At 41.6% G+C, this 19,295-nt stretch overlaps 1 protein-coding gene across 13 annotated transcripts in view; it reads left to right on the forward strand.

The window, feature by feature from the left end:
- Positions 1-19,295, forward strand: part of ENPP2 (ectonucleotide pyrophosphatase/phosphodiesterase 2) — a 203,074-nt gene that overhangs the window by 130,829 nt on the left and 52,950 nt on the right. For all 13 annotated transcript variants that reach the window (XM_077271135.1, XM_077271139.1, XM_077271141.1 and 10 more), the window contains exons 7-12: positions 1,504-1,583; positions 3,252-3,371; positions 3,840-3,895; positions 8,903-8,968; positions 10,367-10,439; positions 12,463-12,571. In XM_077271135.1, coding sequence (XP_077127250.1) covers positions 1,504-1,583; positions 3,252-3,371; positions 3,840-3,895; positions 8,903-8,968; positions 10,367-10,439; positions 12,463-12,571 — 504 coding nt within the window. The remainder of the gene's footprint in view (positions 1-1,503; positions 1,584-3,251; positions 3,372-3,839; positions 3,896-8,902; positions 8,969-10,366; positions 10,440-12,462; positions 12,572-19,295) is intronic.

The following is a 19,295-nucleotide window of genomic DNA, read 5'->3' on the forward strand; positions in this document are numbered from 1 at the left end:
ACATGCTCACAACAGGAAAGCTTCCTACTGCACATGCTTACAACAGGAGAGCGTCCTACTGCACATGGCAACAACAGGAGAGCTTCCTACTGCACATGGTTACAACAGGAGAGCTTCCTACTGCACATGCTCACAACAGGAGAGCTTCCTACTGCACATGCTCACAACAGGAGAGCTTCCTACTGCACATGGTCACAACAGGAGAGCTTCCTACTGCACATGCTCACAACAGGAGAGCTTCCTACTGCACATGGTCACAACAGGAGAGCTTCCTACTGCACATGCTCACAACAGGAGAGCGTCCTACTGCACATGGTCACAACAGGAGAGCCTCCTACTGCACATTGCTACAACAGGAGAGCTTCCTACTGCACATGGTCACAACAGGAGAGCGTCCTACTGCACATGGTCACAACAGGAGAGCGTCCTACTGCACATGGTCACAACAGGAGAGCATCCTACTGCACATGGTCACAACAGGAGAGCATCCTACTGCACATGGTCACAACAGGAGAGCGTCCTACTGCACATGGTCACAACAGGAGAGCTTCCTACTGCACATGGTCACAACAGGAAAGCTTCCTACTGCACATGCTTACAACAGGAGAGCGTCCTACTGCACATGGCTACAACAGGAGAGCTTCCTACTGCACATGCTTACAACAGGAGAGCTTCCTACTGCACATGGTCACAACAGGAGAGCTTCCTACTGCACATTGCTACAACAGGAGAGCCTTCTACTGCACATGGTCACAACAGGAGAGCTTCCTACTGCACATGCTCACAACAGGAGAGCGTCCTACTGCACATGGTTACAACAGGAGAGCTTCCTACTGCACATGGTTACAACTGGAGAGCTTCCTACTGCACATGGTCACAACAGGAGAGCTTCCTACTGCACATGGTCACAACAGGAGAGCGTCCTACTGCACATGGTTACAACAGGAGAGCGTCCTACTGCACATAATTACAACAGGAGAGCGTCCTACTGCACAAGGTCACAACAGGAGAGCTTCCTACTGCACATGGTCACAACAGGAGAGCTTCTCATTGTGCATGCTCACATGTTCCTTTCTTGTTCACCTTTCAGGACCATTTTCGATCATCAGTGTAACAAAACGACTATTTGTGGCTTGTTATATATAAAAAAATTATATGTATGTATGTATGTATGTATGTATGTATGTATGTATGTATGTATGTATGTATGTATGTATGTATTGTATTGTATTGTATTGTATTGTATTGTATTGTATTTTATATTCCTGGAGGGCGCCTGTAATGTTTATACACATTTTTGTTGATATCTATTTTTTCTGAATTGTCTATGAGCCCCATAAAATGGTCTTTATTTTTATGACATCTGCTTCTGTAAGACCCATTTTTGCTCAAGTTTCTTGAATTTTTTTGCATGCATAATTGCATAATGTGATTAAAGAATGTATTGCGCAGCGTAAAACAATAAATGCATTTTTTAATTATTTTCTGCTTTTTATTTTTTAGGAACATGTGGAACACATTCACCTTATATGAGACCTGTGTACCCCACAAAAACTTTCCCAAACTTATATACACTGGCAACGGTAAATGTTAATTATTACTACCTTTATTTTTCCTGCTCCTATTTCTAAAAAATAATTGATTACACATATTGATAACTAGTGATGAGCTAACGTACTCGGATAAGTTATCTGAGCATGCTTGGGTGCTAACCAAGTGTCTTCGGCGTTCTATATGGGTCAAATGGTGCAGCATGGTGGTTAGCAATACTAGGGTCCAGAGTTAAATCCCAACAAGGACAAATTATGCAAGGAGTTTTAGTTTTCCCTGTGTTTGCGTGGTACTCGGTTTTCTTCCCACACTCTAAAGACATATTGATAAGGAATTTGGCTTCTGAGACCCCTTTGGAGACAGTGATGATGATGATGATGATCATGTCCAGAAGCAAAACTAGAGTCCGATGGGCCTCAATGCAAAATTTTAATCCAGGGCCCCAACTGCATATTGGGCCCTTGTGGTGGTCTAGATGCTATAAAGACTTGTGCATTTGGCCACCATGAAGTAACATCCCCCATCCTGGCCCCTTCCTATAATAGTGTCCCCCATACTGGACCCCTCTCTATAATAATGTCCCCCATCCGGGCCCCTTCCTATAATAATATCCCCCATCCTGGCCCATTCTTATTATAATGTGCCCCATACTGGACCCCTTCCTATAATAATGTCCCCCATACTGGACCCCTTCCTATAATAATGTCCCCCATACTGGGCCCCTTCTTATAATAATGTCTCCCATACTGGGCCCCTTCTTATAATAATGTCCCCCATACTGGGCCCCTTCCTATAATAATGTACCTTATCCTGAGTCCCATCATAGAACAATGCCCTCCATTCTGGGTGCATTTTTGGTATAATGTCTCCCATCCTGGGCCCCTTCCGGCAGTAATGTCCTCCGCTGTTCTCCAAAACATTGAAAAAAAAATATTAAACAATTCTTCTCCCCTTTTTGTCCTTTCCTCATGACGTGCAGTGTCCTCTACCATGGCCGGTTGAGGAGCCGCCATCTAACTCCAGCATGCCTGCCACTGGTGTTGTATGACATCACTGCCCGGGCACGCAGGTGTCTGATTGGCCGGCGGATTGTATTGTAATGCTAGGAGGCTCCGGCGGTGTGTGTGCTGCAATACGTTTCAGCAGAATGTTCGTCTGAGCATGCACATCCAGGTGAAATAGGGATGGAAGGGTGCAACTGTCATCATTACGCCCCTGATGATGTCTGTAAAGTGATGTGAAATTAATAGATTATAGAAAATAGAGTTATAAATACATGGTAAAATCCTTATTCTAAAATGTCTCTTTCTTTAGAATAATATATATATATATATATATATATATATATATATATATATATATATATATATATATATATATATATATATATATATATATATATATATTATTCTGAGAAAGGCTTTATTTGCCAAGTGTGAGAAGGTTGATTAGATGACTTACCTGACTCAAGAAAAGTAAAAATTATCAGTCAAAATTTTATATTTAGCTCCTTTTTTGGTTTTCAAATTGTAATTGCCAATTAATTTAATCTGGGATCTTTGTCTGGGATCTTTCATTCCTGTACTAGTTGTGTTAACCCCCCCCACCCCCTCCCCAAAAAACTACTGGATGTAACTTAAAAAAAAAAAAATATCTAAGATTGTTCCGTATTGCAAAACTGTATTAATTTTGTTATTTAGGGTCTCTATCCTGAATCTCATGGGATTGTTGGTAATTCTATGTATGATCCAGTGTTTGATGCCAACTTCAGCCTTCGTTCACGGGAGAAATTCAATCACAGATGGTGGGGAGGCCAACCAGTAAGTAATAAACAACATAAGACGTTTATTATTATTTATTATTTATTTATATAGCACCATTGATTTCATGGTGCTGTTCATGAGAAGTGGTTACATACAGATTACAGATATCACTTACAGTAAACAAACTAACAATGACAGACTGATACAGAGGGGCGAGGACCCTGCCCTTGCGGGCTTACATTCTGCAGGATTATGGGGAGGGAGACAGTAGGTTGGGGGTATAATTATATAATTATTTAGAATTATTAATATAATAATATAATTATTTATTAATTATTTATTATATGTGGCAATACCTACATGTGTACCTGGATATCGGGACCATCCAGCTGTGTTATACAAAGTGTACACACTCTTCGGAGGGTTACAGTCTGGATATCTTACCATGTGTTTTGGGGTTTTGAGATTTATACAGATTATTATAAGGGAGTCACATGTTCTTAACTTTTTTTTTTTTTTTTCCAGATTTGGATTACGGCTGATAAACAAGGGGTTAAGGCAGCGACGTTCTTCTGGCCTGTGTAAGTCCTTTTTGCATAGTTGTTAATTAGTGATCTGGTTTTTGGTTCTTTTAAGGGGAATGTGTCTGGAAACACTATTGTATCTAATGTTGTACTGAAGTTTACCATAATTATGTTATATAATATATAATTTTATATTTTATAATATTTTTTTATACTGTGTGTGTGTGTGTGTGTGTGTGTGTGTGTGTATATATATATATATATATATATATATATATATATATATATATATATATATATATATATATATATATATATATATATATATATATATATATATATATATATATATATATATATAAATAATCACTACATATAATATAATGTTTCTTTTTCCATGTGATTTGTCTATGGTAAAAATCCTGAAATTATGGAATTTTTCATTCCAAAGGTGCCATAAAAGTGTAAAGTGTATGGTGCCTCCCTATGGGAGGGAAGGATCCAACCTGTTGGATTTCCAATGTTTGATCCTTTTGTTCTCTGCGCGATAGAGTCTAGCACAGGGCTCTCATAGAGAACAGAACTGCAGGTGCAGATGATCCGTTCCTGTATATGGGGGTGATAGCTGTCAGTCACCTGATCATTTGGCCTACAGCTAAGTAATGTATATGGGGATCTTAAAAAGTCAATAGGAAACAAGAAAATATGTATTGCCAGAAAAATCTGCTGCTTTTTCCTCCTGGATTGATCTTTTCACACTCAATTCATGGGTGAAATCTGTGTACATTGAAGACAGATTCTTCCATTGCTGAGAATAAGTGATCAGACTGTAGAAGGAGTTGGTGGACAATATTCTACGCTGCCGACAGAATGGACACATATATCCAGGGGTGGATTAAGGGTAGCCAGGGCCCCGGGCTGTTCAGACACTGTGCCCCCCCCCCCCGGTCATGTGACGGGGGTCATGTGACGGGGGTCATGTTATACCTGAACCAGATTATTCCAGAAAAATGGCCGGGCCCTACTCTACTGTAACCTATTAAATATTTGTTAAAATCTGCAATACAAGTTAGGTATATTTTGACCAATAATATCACATACAAGGAACAAATACCACCGTGCCATGACCAGACCACAAATTACAACCACAGTGATCGAATAATATCACATACAAGGAGCAAATACCACTGCACCATGTCAAGACCACATATTACCACCACTTGGTGACCAAATAGCACATACAAGGGACAAATACCACAACACCATTTCCAGACCACATATTACCACCACATAGTGACTGAATACTACAATACTGATCAGTAATAAAAAACAAAACAAAAAAAACACAATACTATCACCATAAGTGTCAGTATTCACAGGAGATCTGTTCTTAGTATGCAGTGTCTGTGTAGAGGTAATACAGAGATCACTGGTGGTATTATACACAGGAGCTCTGTATATAATGTATAGGTAATACAGTGATCACTGGTGACATTGTACACAGGACCTCTGTATATAGTATATAGTGTCAGTGTATAGGTAACACTGACTCACCAGTGACGTCTCTAGGTGAAGTCCTTCATCTTTCATCCAGCACAGACCGCCATCATTTCTTCCAGCCAGGACTCGTTTCTGCAGGAAATAACAGTTATCTCGAGCTCTGCTTGCAGAACACATTACTTAATTTTTCACAACTTCTACATTACACCACATGGAGAAAAAAAGGCGATATAGTGTCACTCTGCACAGTAACAGGACCCCCCCCCCCCATTTAAAACAGTATACTCAAAAAATAAAATAAATACATCACTGCAGTAATAATATCCCTTAAGTAGCCCCTATGGTAATAAATAATATTCCCACACCCTGGCCCCGTGTGTCTCATTCCTGGCTCCAGCCATATGTTCTCCCATCCTGCACTCATGAGTATCCATTCTACCCCATGTGATCTCCCCATCCTGCCCCATCTGTCTCCATCGTATCCATCCTGCCCCATGATCCAATCCTGCCCCATGTCTTTCATTCTGCCCCGTGTCTCCAATCATGCCCCGTGTCTACATTCTGCCCATGCCTCCAGTCCTGCCCCCAGTGTGTCCAGCAATCTGCACCAGTGTGTCCAGCATATTACCCCCAGTGTGTCCAGCATATTACCACCAGTGTCCAGCAATCTGCCCCAGTGTCTCCAGCATTGCCCCCAGTGTCTCCAGCATTGCCCCCAGTGTCTCCAGCATTGCCCCCAGTGTCTCCAGCATTGCCCCCAGTGTCTCCAGCATTGCCCCCAGTGTCTCCAGCATTGCCCCCAGTGTCTCCAGCATTGCCCCCAGTGTCTCCAGCATTGCCCCCAGTGTCTCCAGCATTGCCCCCAGTGTCTCCAGCATTGCCCCCAGTGTCTCCAGCATTGCCCCCAGTGTCTCCAGCATTGCCCCCAGTGTCTCCAGCATTGCCCCCAGTGTCCCCAGCATTGCCCCCAGTGTCCCCAGCATTGCCCCCAGTGTCTCCAGCATTGCCCCCAGTGTCTCCAGCATTGCCCCCAGTGTCTCCAGCACTGCCCCCAGTGTCTCCAGCATTGCCCCAGCCCCAGTGTCTCCAGCATTGCCCCCAGTGTCTCCAGCATTGCCCCCAGTGTGTCCAGCATTGCCCCCAGTGTGTCCAGCATTGCACCCAGTGTCTCACTCTCCAGTCTCCAGCATTGCCCCAGTGTGTCCAGCAAATAGCAATCATCTGCCCCAGACCCAGTGTGTCACTGACTGTCCAGCATATTGCCGTAATGCCGTTACTTAGGTTAGCAAAAAAACCAACAAAAAAACAAAAACCGAGTTCTCCTCACCTGACCAGCGCTCCAGGCGGTGAGCTCCCTTCAGCAGCGTACACAGACGCTGACAGACGCCGGCAATGTGTGCACTGCGCTTGTGGCAGACTTCAGCTGCCAGCCTCCAATTGGCTGGCGGCTGTTGTTGTTGTTAACTGTTGACGTGCGGGCCCGCGCCCACACGTCAATAGGAAACCGCCGCAGTGCCGCACGGTAGGGGCCCGGTGACCAGATGAGACGGGGCCCGATGCGGGCCCCCTCTCTCTGCCCACCGGCCGGGTCTGGGCAGTGTGGGGCACATATGATATGATCATCATATATACATACGCCAGACGCCAGTACAGTAGTCAGGGGGCCTGAATGATGACGGCGGCCGGTGGGCAATCTGTGCGGTAGTAGCCCAGGGCCCCCCCACACCACTGGGCCCTGGGCTACCGCCCAGATTGACCCTCTGATAATCCGCCCCTGCATATATCCCAGTATGGTCCAGTAAAGTGGTGGTTTATTTCAACGCGTTTCTAAGTATATCACTTCTTCAGAAAAAAGTATCTTTGTCCACCAACTCCTTCTACAGTCTGATGGTCACTTGCTGACCCGTACAGCTGATTTTCTACATTATATGCGTCAGATTGAACTGGTGAGCTTAATCTGAGTGTGCTAAACTAACTATTTCTCGGATAACGCCCTATTTGCGCTTATCTCTCCTATAGTTTCTTGAGAATAAGCGATGACGGTCTTTCTATTAAAAATTCTATCGAGAGGGTGGACACAGACATTCTGCTGCAAGTTCTCCTGAACCGACAGTTCTCCATAGCATTTTATGAGCACCAACTGTCTGATCTCTGTAATGTAACATCTGTCTTCAGTGACTACAGATTTTCCCCAGTGAATTCAGAACACTTAGAATAAATGAGCAATCCAGGAGAAGAAAAACTGAATTCCCTATTAAGACGTATTTCAATGTTTCTTGTTTCCATGTGTGTTATTAATTTGTGAAAAATTAAAAAATAGCTATTCTTTAAGCATCAGAATAAGCCAAACCTTCATCTCATTACCATTAAAGACCGGTTTACAATGATGGAGGATGCCTATGTGTAGATAACCCTGGCTCCTCCATGTTACATTTCCCTCCCTCCCTGCGCAGTGACCTTTGCACAGGTCACCGAGCATGCCTACAAAACTCTGCCATAGAAATCAGAGTCTTCTCCAGATTACAGGTTCCTATAAGCTCATGTGACCGCTTTAAAGCACATATTTGAGTGCTGTTAACGTTAACCATATTGATTCTAAAGCTAGACCATATTACAGTCATCTGAAATTGGCTTTGCCCCAGTTTCATACAACTGACGTTATTGATCAGCATATGGACCGCAATATCTGGCCTAGCCTTGGGTCTCCTCACCCGAATGCTATAGCATAATAGGTATAATATATATATGAGTCTGTTGAACTTGGATCAGGATACCTGCATCCATTCTGGACAGCACGGTCCGTACTCGGACTGGGATTGATGGATATGTGAAACTGGCCTTAAAGGGAACCAGTCATGTAAAAGAACACTATTAACTTATAGATATGGGGTTAATCTGCTGGTGAATAGCATTCTAAAGCAGTCTGGTTGCTGCGTTGAAAGCCCACCTGCTGGGAGAAGATTACTTTATGCCTGCAGACAGCCTCCGGCTTTCAGTCACAGAGGTGTGGCTTCAGTTATGGCTTCACAATCACTGTAACCACACACTGGCACTGACTGACAGCCCGCTCTGTACTGATGCACCGCTGAGCCGGCTGTCCATCAGATCTGGTGCGTGGTTACAGCCGGTGATTGAATACGTGATTCTGTGACTGAAAGCCGGCGGCTCCTTGGAGGAAAAAAGTTAATTCCCTCCTGACAGTAGGGCTCGCAGTGTGCCTGCCACCCAGTTTTGGAATTCAATTAACCTGCAGACTATCCTCATATCTTTAGGTTAATAGCATTTTGTGACTTGACAGGTTCTCTTTAACTAGAGTAGTTCCCATAGATTTGAGAAATTCTGCAAGAGAAAAATAGTTCAGTTACTTATACAAAACAATTCAGATTATTGCATTTATTTATCAAGGGCTTCTACGTAAAAGTGATGGAAGGGATTACGTGGGCTACTAAGGGCAACTATTCCACTTTTTTTTTTTTTTTTTACACTTATTTTGATAAATCTGTATCAGTTCTATTCTACTTGCTTCCTTTTACCAGTTAGCACTCTGGTTTCATTCTTTTCTAGAGCGATCACCCAACAACGTAGAGTAATGACTGTTCTACAGTGGTTGCATCTACCAGAAACTGAAAGGTAGGTCATGGCATAGCTGTTCTTTTTCATTACAGTGAACACACTCTTAACACACCATGTATAAACCTAAAATATGTCATAGGTGCCCCAACCCATCCCCAAAAAAGAGATACAATAATAATGCAATGCGGTTGCACAATATAAATAGACATAAATACACAAGGACAATATTATAAACCCACATAGGGGTATATAGGAAAGAGCTGTGCAATTATTTATGATTACCGCGAATAATAATTTAAAAGCAGTCAGAATTAATTAACTAGTAATTCAAAGATAAGTTATACCAAAGCTCATACATTATGTCTGACTGAACAATAATTAGATAATATGGTAAAACGTACAAATATCACCATAAAGAATTAGCCAGAGTTATAGTGGAATTCAGGCTGACATAATACAATATGAAGTAGATGAATACAAGAATATCTAGGGAGAATGGTATATAGTAATCAGATTGCATGGTATGGCCTGCTGCTCCTCATAAACACTTCATAGCACAGTTTCGCCATGTTGCTTCATCAGGGAGTTGTGTATTCGTTAGGAATTTTTAGACAGTCTGCTTATTTACGCATATATTGTTTTTTCCAAGCTCAGATTTCCTGCAGTTCTGTAGCAAAATATGGAAATGTGTATAATTAGTTCTTGCATAGAAATCTGTATACTCACCACCTGGGTCATTTTATCCCATGAGAAATCTTCTAGGGTCTCCCAGCTGGTTTTTGTTACACCCAACGGCAAGGCTTCCTCTGTCCCCATGCTGGTGTAGTTTATGATACCCTGTGGCAAAGTTTCTGTGGTCCACCAGCTTGGTTTTATCACACCCAGTGTCAAACTGGGGTGCCAAGAGCCCACCAGTATCCAACTCCAGGGCTCCACTTTTCAGCTATGTGCAAATGTGACATTATCCTCAATCACAAATGTACATAACAATGAACTGGATAGATTTTTAAATGAATAAGATGCTGCTTTTATCTGTACATGGTGATTAAGTGTATATCGCCAAGGACTGTTCATATAGGAGGGTGGTGGCCCATTCTTGAACAGGGGCCCACTGGAGGATTCTCCTGTTCTCTTGTAAGCCAGTCCAAGCCTGATGACACCCCATAGTGAAGCCTCTACTGTCCTCACCCTACCCCCCCCCCACCACCATTGGTCTTGTTTTATACCCATGGTTCACCAACTGGTCTTGGTTTATTGAAGCACTCCAGACAAGTGACTACTGCAGCCAGTCACAGGCTTCAGCAATAATGTGTCAACATGTCATCCCCGAAGGGGTAAATGCATGGCTCAGCTGTGGATCCAGATAAGCCATGGCAGAGGAGGAGCAGAATATATGGCTATACTGACTGTAGCAATGTAAATGCAGTGATTCATAACCTTTCTGTTACTTTTTAGACCGTATGTGTATGCAATATATTTGGAGCAACCCGATCAAGCAGGACATCGATATGGACCCTTCAGCAGTGAGGTATGTACTGAGTCTATTACATTTGACTAAAACTGGTTGCAAATGGCCATTAGTCATACAATATTCCCTTAGTAATTGACATTAACCATCATTGGACCATACGCACAACCCTCCTCAGGTCAATGTTACATACCCTAGATGTGTATATTCTCAAAGGTTGTGTAGTTCATAAAATTTCTGCAATGAAAAATTGTTTTAATTGCCACATCGTTGTGGATTGGCCGCATGTCACTTCATGCATTAATTGGCAGCCTTCTAAGTTCCTATGTCAAAAAGATTTAGGACTGATACACATCACTGCATATGGTCAATTTGCAACTGATTGAGTGCATTGACGTAGGTTTGAACAAGATTTACGCAGCCCCCCGAGGAAGCCAATTACGCAAAACGCGCGTCGGGGCTTGTGTGTTCACTCCCTGCCAGGTCTCCTCCTCCCCACATGGGTAAGCATTAGATCACTTCTTAGACCGGATGAGCAGTATGTTTCTTTTCTTTTTGGGCTTTCGCACTTGCTGGAATGATGGTTTTCTTTCTATGGAGAACTGCACTTGCACTTGCTCTGCTCTGGGTCATTATTATTATTTGTGTGCTCTTTTGCTGCTAACATTTAAGTGGAGGTCCCTTGACCGTTTGTGACGCTTATTGGTCTGTCCCCCCCCCCATTTTATCTTGTCTTGTATTTTGTATTTAGTCTATACGCCCTTATATATTTCTGTGAGTGAGTTTATACAATAAAGACATGTTTTGTACAATATTTAAGTCTCTCTGGAGAGTCTCACTTCACATTATATCAATATATGTACTTCTGAGAGGTTGACTCCTTGTTCTTTGTAGGATTTGAACAAGATTATTGTTTGATCTAATGACCTTATCATGATATCAATATGTTATCACTTTTAACTATACTCTATACACATGGAAATGGGATTTAGTAAATGGGGGGGGCAAGTGCAAATCTTCTAAATAAAATATATTGGTAGCTGTGGATCTGGATACAGAAAATTGAGGTCGGTCATAAGTTTTCCCTTAAGTGCTTGGTGCAAGTGAAAAGTATAGGATGATTCACTCACTACTTTACCCAGAAAAATTGCTGTAGCTTCTAAAAGAGACTATCTATAGTACTGAAATTTGGGCTTGGTTCATGAGAAACTGATGTTTTAAAGCCAGTGTTGAAAATGTCCACTGTTTGCATCAAGTATGCCTGCACATGCCATTCCATATTGTAGATATTATCCTTCGGGATGTCTGGGGTCATAGCCTGAATTTCTCATTGTATGTTCTCTCGGAGTGTCTGTAATATTCGTTGCTTGTTACTGTACACCCAACCTTTCAAATGGCCCCAAAGGAAAAAAAATCCGGCAATAATGAATTCCTGAATGACAGTGAACTCTGTATGGGCGAACACGATATTTCTTGGCCGCTCATTGACTTGTCGAATATGACATGCCAGTCTTCTGGGAAGACCTGTTCAATGATTTACTTGGATATGCCAGAAGTTGCTGTTTCACATCTTGAATTGCTTCTTCAGATATTTTCTGACTACGTCCTCCATCATGTTGTTCCTGTATGTTCCAGCTTATTCACCAATGACCGAATATATGGTTTGGGTGGTGGATTTCGACCTCCAAACCTCTTCAGAAACTCACGTTGGCACCTCTTTAAGGAATCAGTATTCCAATAAGTGTTGACAATGAAAACACGCTCCACCAAGCTGTATCCGTACACCATTAACAAATGAAGAAAGAATTCGACAGAAGTGAAATGCAAGCACCACACCCAAACTACCGACCCGCAAAAAGGCATGCATCAGGTCTATCTCATAGTGGAGTCGACCAGTGGGGCAAGAAGTCCGAGAGACCACTCGGGGGCAAGGATGTTTCTTGTCGTTGAGGTTCATTGCACGCTCACTTTTCATGAACCGATTCGCTAGTAATCCACTATATCAAACCCAAATATTGAAATGTTAAAAGTAACATCTGTGGCTCATGTGTTGAATGTTGACAATGTTTTTTTTTTCCTGTAGCTGACAAACCAATTAAAGGACATTGATGGAGTAGTCGGCATGTTAATGGACGGCTTGAAACAAATGAAGCTGCATAGGTGCGTCAACATTATCTTTGTAGGAGATCATGGTAAGTTTACTTCTTTTGGATTTCTTTTTGCCATGTGGACAGGGCACACATGCAGACAACAAGCTTTATGGTTCCATATCCTATATAGGACTCAAGCTTATTGTAGGGGGCGCTATTGTGTGATTTTTCAGAAAGGCTTATTTTTTTTGCAAACTGGTGCTGTAGAAATGTCAAGTACATACCAATTGAAATGGGTTTGTTGTCCCCTGCTCCTTTCCAATCCATGACTTGTGCGTGTATATACATATATCTCCCTCATAAATTGGGCCGTAGAACTGGGGCCGGTGTGTTATACATCCAGCAGCTGCCTCTAACAGAAGTGACTGTAGATTGCTCCTGTTTAACCACTTAAATGCCTATATATTCAGCTGGGTCGTCCGTTGAGGCACCAATTGTCTCCATAACTTAATCATGCCAGCCATGGGCCTGCTGAAGGTCTCCTTCACTGCCATCTTGACACTCCTGTGAAGCTCAGCCACAGATTGCAGTAGATCATAAAGATCACAATATCTCATAACGCCCAATATTTAAAACATTGCAGTATATAGTATGTGATTTGCAGATTCCAGGATCCTACGCCCTCCTTGCCCCCATGAAAAGTTAATTATTTTTTTTTTTAGAAAATTCTGAAAGAAAAATTATATAACATTTTTTAAATTTCCTTCCCCTACAAATATTTGGTATCGCTGCAGTCCAATCTATCAAAATATGAAAATATTTAACTTGTGAGATAAACCCCCTTAAAGAGAAAAAAATATTGAAAGGTCAGAATTGCCTTTTTGTTGTTGTTGTTTCAGTAGTTCTCTGAATAAGAGTCAATAAAAAGTGATTCAAATGTTTTATATTCCACTAATAAAAACATGTTGGCAAGCACAAAAAATTGAAAAATAAAGTTTTAGTTCTAGGAAAATGGTGGCACAAAGCAATTTTTTTATTTTTTTTCTAAACTTCAGAATTTTATTATAAGCCGCTAAAATATTTCTGTAATTGTGCTTACCTGAAAACTCATGATGCCAGATCATTTTTGCTGCACAATGAATGTTGTAAAATCTAACCCCCTCCTAAATAACAATGATAGAATTAGATTAATAAAAAAGTAATGTTCTCTGGAAGAAGAGGAGGAAAAAATACAATTTTTAATAATGGCCCCATTTTTTTTTTTTTGGTGGGGGGGGGACTTGATGATTTTTTTTTTTTTTTTTTTTTAGCACAAGTTGGAATTGCTCTTGTTTTAGTTTTCCGAGTAGAATGAGTTTGCACTTGCTTTGTTTCTTGTGGCAATATGCTCTACTTCGGGAGACAGAGTGGATTAGGCAGAGGCATGGATTGTGCACTTGTTTTTACAAAATCTCAGGTTTGATAATGTCAAAGTTTCTTGGCTTGGCTGATAACGCTCTAGACCTACGTTAGGGTAAAGATCTCTGGCATCCAGCAGTGTCTCGATTGCTTCAGCCGTGGCGATAAAAAGCTCAGAAATTCCACATCCATCATGGCTCAACTCTGAGTACATTTTGATGTTTTAATTAAAAAGACTTTTAGCTTTGGAATAATTCAGAAAGATTATTCAACTACGAACCCGGCAGCTGGAAGTCAATAATTTTACTTTTAGGTCATCGTAAACTAGAACAAAGTGTGCTGTCTTATCACAGCTGGTGTGTTGAAATCAAGGATCAGCAGGACCTTTTTAATCGGGGTCGAAAAATTTTTTTTTCTAAATGTTAGGACCAATTCTGTATTAACCATATAATACTTGTGAGCATAGATAAAGGACATGATGTCCCTATACCGGGGATGGACAAAAGGAAGTTGGTTCTTGGAGCCTGGAAGACAGTTAGAACAAAATCAGAATCATAAAACCATATGGATCTCTTAGGGTATGTGCACACGTTGCAGATTTGCCTGTGGAATTTTCTGCGCGGATTCTTCCTCTCTTGGCCGAAAACGCAGTTGAAAATCTGCGAGGTTTTGATGCAGATTTTCATGCATTTTTTTTTTCATGCTGATTTGTCTGCGTTTTTGTAAGCTAAATAAAGATATATTATTTAACAAAAAAAAATTGTGATGTCATTTCCATGTCCAACTTCTTCTTTTACATACTCCATTGAAGAATAATGTTTACATGCAGAGATAGATAATCTGTAGATAGATAATAGATATAAATAGATATATCTATAGATAGATAATACCAAGCCCGATGTTTAGTAATACACATAATAATTATGCTGATGACACACAACTATACACGTCAGCCCCTGACCTTACCCCCGCTGTACTACAGAACGCCACTGACTGTCTGTCTGCAGGTCTCCAACATCATGTCCGCTCTCTATCTGAAACTCAACCTCTCTAAAACTGAACTTCTTCTGCTCCCGCCTTCTACTAACCTCCCTAAATCTGACATTTCCCTCTCCATGGGTGGCACCATAATAACACCCCGGCAGCAGGCACGCTGTCTGGGTGTTATGTTTGACTCCGATCTCTCCCTCACCTCCCACATACAATCTCTTGCCCACTCTTGGCGCTTACACGTAAAGAACATCTCTAGAATCCGCCCTTTTCTCACCATGGAGACAACAAAAACCCTCACTGTTGCCCTGATCCACTCCCGCCTGGACTACTGTAATGCTCTATTAATTGGCCTGCCCCTCACTCGACTTTCCCCTCTCCAGTCTATCCTTAATGCAGCAGCCAGGGTCGTCTATCTAGCTAATCGTTACTCAGATGTATCCGCTCTTTGCCAGTCATTACACTGGCTGCCCATTCATTACAGGATACAATTCAAAGCACTTGTTCTCACCCACAAAGCTCTGCACAGTGCCGCACCCCCATACATCTCCTCCTTCATTTCTGTCTATCGGCCTAGCTGACCGCTGCGCTCTGCAAATGACTTTCGACTAACCTCTGCAGTAATCCGTACCTCCCACTCCCGACTCCAAGACTACTCCCGTGCTGCGCCAATCCTCTGGAATGCTCTACCCCAAGATATTGGGACCATCCACAACTTGCATAGTTTTAGGCACTCGCTCAAAACACATTTGTTCAGTGCGGCCTATCATGTTCCCTAATCAAAGTCATTTTATGTTTGTGTGTGTGTAGCCCATTCACTTTCTCCATCCACCCCCCACCCCCTGAAGATGGCTGGACCATCATTGTAAATGCATCATTGTAAATAAACACCTGTACTTTGTATCTCCCCCACCTCATTGTAGATTGTAAGCTCTCACGAGCAGGGTCGTCTTATTTTGCTTTATTGTATTGTTAACATTGTTACCTATGACTGTTGTGTTTGAAACTGTAAAGCGCTGCGGAATATGTTGGCGCTATATAAATAAAGGTTATTATTATGATTATTATTATAATAAAATGGTACATAGAGTTAAAAAAAGACACACACACACACACACATCTGCGCTAGGCCGGGGTCACACTTGTGAGAAACTCGCACGAGTATCGCACCTCAATACCTGGCACTGCCCCGGGTATTAAGGTGCAAGACTCGTGCAAGTTTCTCGCAAGTATGACCCCGGCCTTAAAAGCAATATCTGTTTAATTTAAAAATTATAAATGGTGTGAGCTCCCGGGCAATTTTCCAAACCGGAGAGGGAAAGCCAGTGACTGGGGCCTGATGGTTATAGCCTGGGAAGGGGATAATACCGATGGAGCTTCCCAGGCTATTAATATCAGCTCACAGCTGTATAATTGGCTTTTACTGGCTATTAAAATAGGGGAGCCCCCCAAAAATGATGTGGGGGTCCCCTATAATTAATATCCAGCAAAGGCTATGCAGACAGCTGCGGGCTGATATTAATAGCCTAGGAAGGGGCCATGGATATTGCCCTCCCGACTACAAACACCAGTTAACCTACCCCCCCTTCCTGAAAAAAAACACAATGTGTGAACATGGCCTTACTGTATTTACCAGTTCGGGTCAATTTTTTTTTATATTTTGATCAGATGTTTATGGACATCATACCAAATATGTGTGTTTTTTTAATGGGGGAAAAGCTGGGCTGATTTGAAATTTAATATATAACAAATATATAAAAAAAAATTAAAATCAACCCAGCGTTTCCCCAATTAAAAATAAATAAATTAAAACAATACACATTTGTGGTCATGTCCATAAAAATCTAACAAAATATAAAAATTGACCAGAATTGGTAAACACAGTTTCAAGAAAAAGAAAATCATTATAATATATACACACAGTCATGACCAAAAGTGTTGTCACGCTTGAAATTGTTCCAGAAAAGAAAGTGTTTCTTCCAGAAAATTATTGCAATTACACATGTTTTATTATACATGTTTATTTCTTTTGTGCGTCTTGGAACAACACAAAAAAAGAGAAAAAAGGGCAAGTTGGGCATAATTTTTGTCACCTCTCCAAATTTGTGGGTAAGCAACTTTGTTTCAAGCATATGATGCTTGTTTAAACTCAGCTGTGGAAAGTAACAGGTGTGAGCAATATGAAAATCACACCTGAAACCAGATAAAAAGGGAAGAGGTTGACTCCTTTAGAGCTCATACTCATTTTCGAGAAAAACACATGAATGCAATCCGATACAAAATCGGATTGCACTCTGATCAAGGTTATTCAATGGGTTACATCTCATCTGCGATTTTTCTTCTCAGCTGAAATCGTACTGAGAAAAAAAATTGCAGCATGCTGCAATTTGCAGTGTATCTCAGATGAAACTCACCAATGCAAGTCAATGGATGCAAGGCAAAAAATTGCATGGCATAGGGACCATGCGAGTGCCATCTGATTTCTACACACCCATGTCCTTTGAAAAGCCAGCAAATCTGCATCCACATACAGTAAAATCACAGCGGGACCTGACAGAATAGAATAGATAGAATACATACACTAAATGTGTATAGAATAGATAGATATAAAGATGTCAGTGACATATACAATTAGTACAGTGCGTGTGCACATTACTGTACAAGTATTTAATTAATTCATGATTATTTTTGAGAAAAAAATGGCTTAGGCTCCCACATAATCTTCCAAACCAGCAGAGGCAAAGCCAATGACTGGGGGCAGATGTTTATAGCATGGGAAGGTGGCAATGCCTATGGAGCTTCCCAGTCTATTAATATCAGCTCACAGCCCTATGCTTAGCCTTTAATTGCTATTAAAATGGGGGATTCCCCAAAAAAGGCGTAGGGTCCCCCTATAATTAATAACCAACTAAGGCTAGGTAGACAGCTGCAGGCTGATATTAATAGTCATGGATCTTGGCCACCAGGCTAAAAACATCAGCTCTCAGCTGCTCCAGAAAAGGTGGCAAGAGGGGTGATAGTTGGGAGGGTTGATGTCTCCTCTGTATTGTCAGGTGACATCAAGCCCAGAGGTTAGTAATGGAGATGCGTCTATAAGACACCCCCATTACTGACCCCATAGTCATATTGTATAAAGACATACACACACAAAATAAAGTCCTTTTAATTGAAATAATGACAGTCATTCAATAATTTAATAAATCTTAATTAAATCATACTTACTGCAACACCCATTCCAGTGAAGCCAATGTCTCCTGTAAGAGAATTAAAATAATAAACAACCATATTCCTCACCTGTCCATCAAGAAAATGATAATAATCAGATTGTCCCGTGATGGGTATAGCCTTGCTACATCTAGATGGCAGGCTGCATTGTTGAATGATGTGACGTTACAGCCTGCCATTCAGCTGAGACACTTAGCACCATCTGCTACCACTGCTCAGCGTCTCACGGTGAACTTGTATGACCTGACTGACTGACCTGACTCTCGCGGTGCCATCAGAAAGGTCCTGGGAGTTCATAGCCAATGAACTTTTGACAGCATCGAGAGCGTGAGAAGTTTCTCACGCTCGCGATGACATTGGTCAAGTCATAGGAGTTCACCGCAAGACACTGAGCTGCGGTAGTAGATGCTTCTCAGTGTCTCTGTTGAATGACAGGCTGTATGGTCGCATCAAGCAACCTTGCAGTTTTCCATCTAAATGTAGTAGAGCTACACCCGTCGTGGGTCAAATGGATTATTATCTTGTCAGCGGACAGGTGAAGAATATTGTTTTTGTTTTTTTTTATTATCTTTCTTATTTATCTGATCTTGTCATTCTTTCAATTAAAGGACTTTATTCTGGGGGTTGTGTTTTTATACAATATGACTATGGGGTTAGTAATGGGGGCGTCTTATAGATGCCTCTCCATTACTAACCTCTGGGCTTGATGTCACATGACAATACAAAGGTTTAAATTGCCAAGTTGGCATTTTGCCATAAAATATATATCTATCAATTTAAACTTAATACTGAGGTTTTAATTTAAAAAAAAAAAAAAAAAACTTGTACAGAGAGCAACCACAGACAGGAGCAAGGGTACCAGACTGCAGATATATAAAGGAATATGATTTCTATCTTGATATATGCACCCCATATCGGGATGTACCCCCTATCCTTGTATATGCTGCTCCCTTCCTTGTGGTGTATGCTTCCCCATCCTGATCCAGATCCCACTGAAGTAAGGGCCTGCATTACGTGCCCACAGGGAGGGCATTGTGGGCCCTTACTTCAGTGAGATGGGGAGCACTATGATGGCAATGATGGGGTCCTTCAGTAGACCTGAACCAATGAGTGATCCATGATTGCGTCATGGTGGGGGGGTTGCTGGGAGCTGGCGCACGTGCACTGGCTGTGATGTCATCTAAATATCGCTGTCAGAAAATAACAGCAGCAT

The sequence above is a fragment of the Ranitomeya variabilis genome, chromosome 6 (assembly GCF_051348905.1).
Source record: "Ranitomeya variabilis isolate aRanVar5 chromosome 6, aRanVar5.hap1, whole genome shotgun sequence".
Classification (NCBI taxonomy): domain Eukaryota; kingdom Metazoa; phylum Chordata; class Amphibia; order Anura; family Dendrobatidae; genus Ranitomeya; species Ranitomeya variabilis.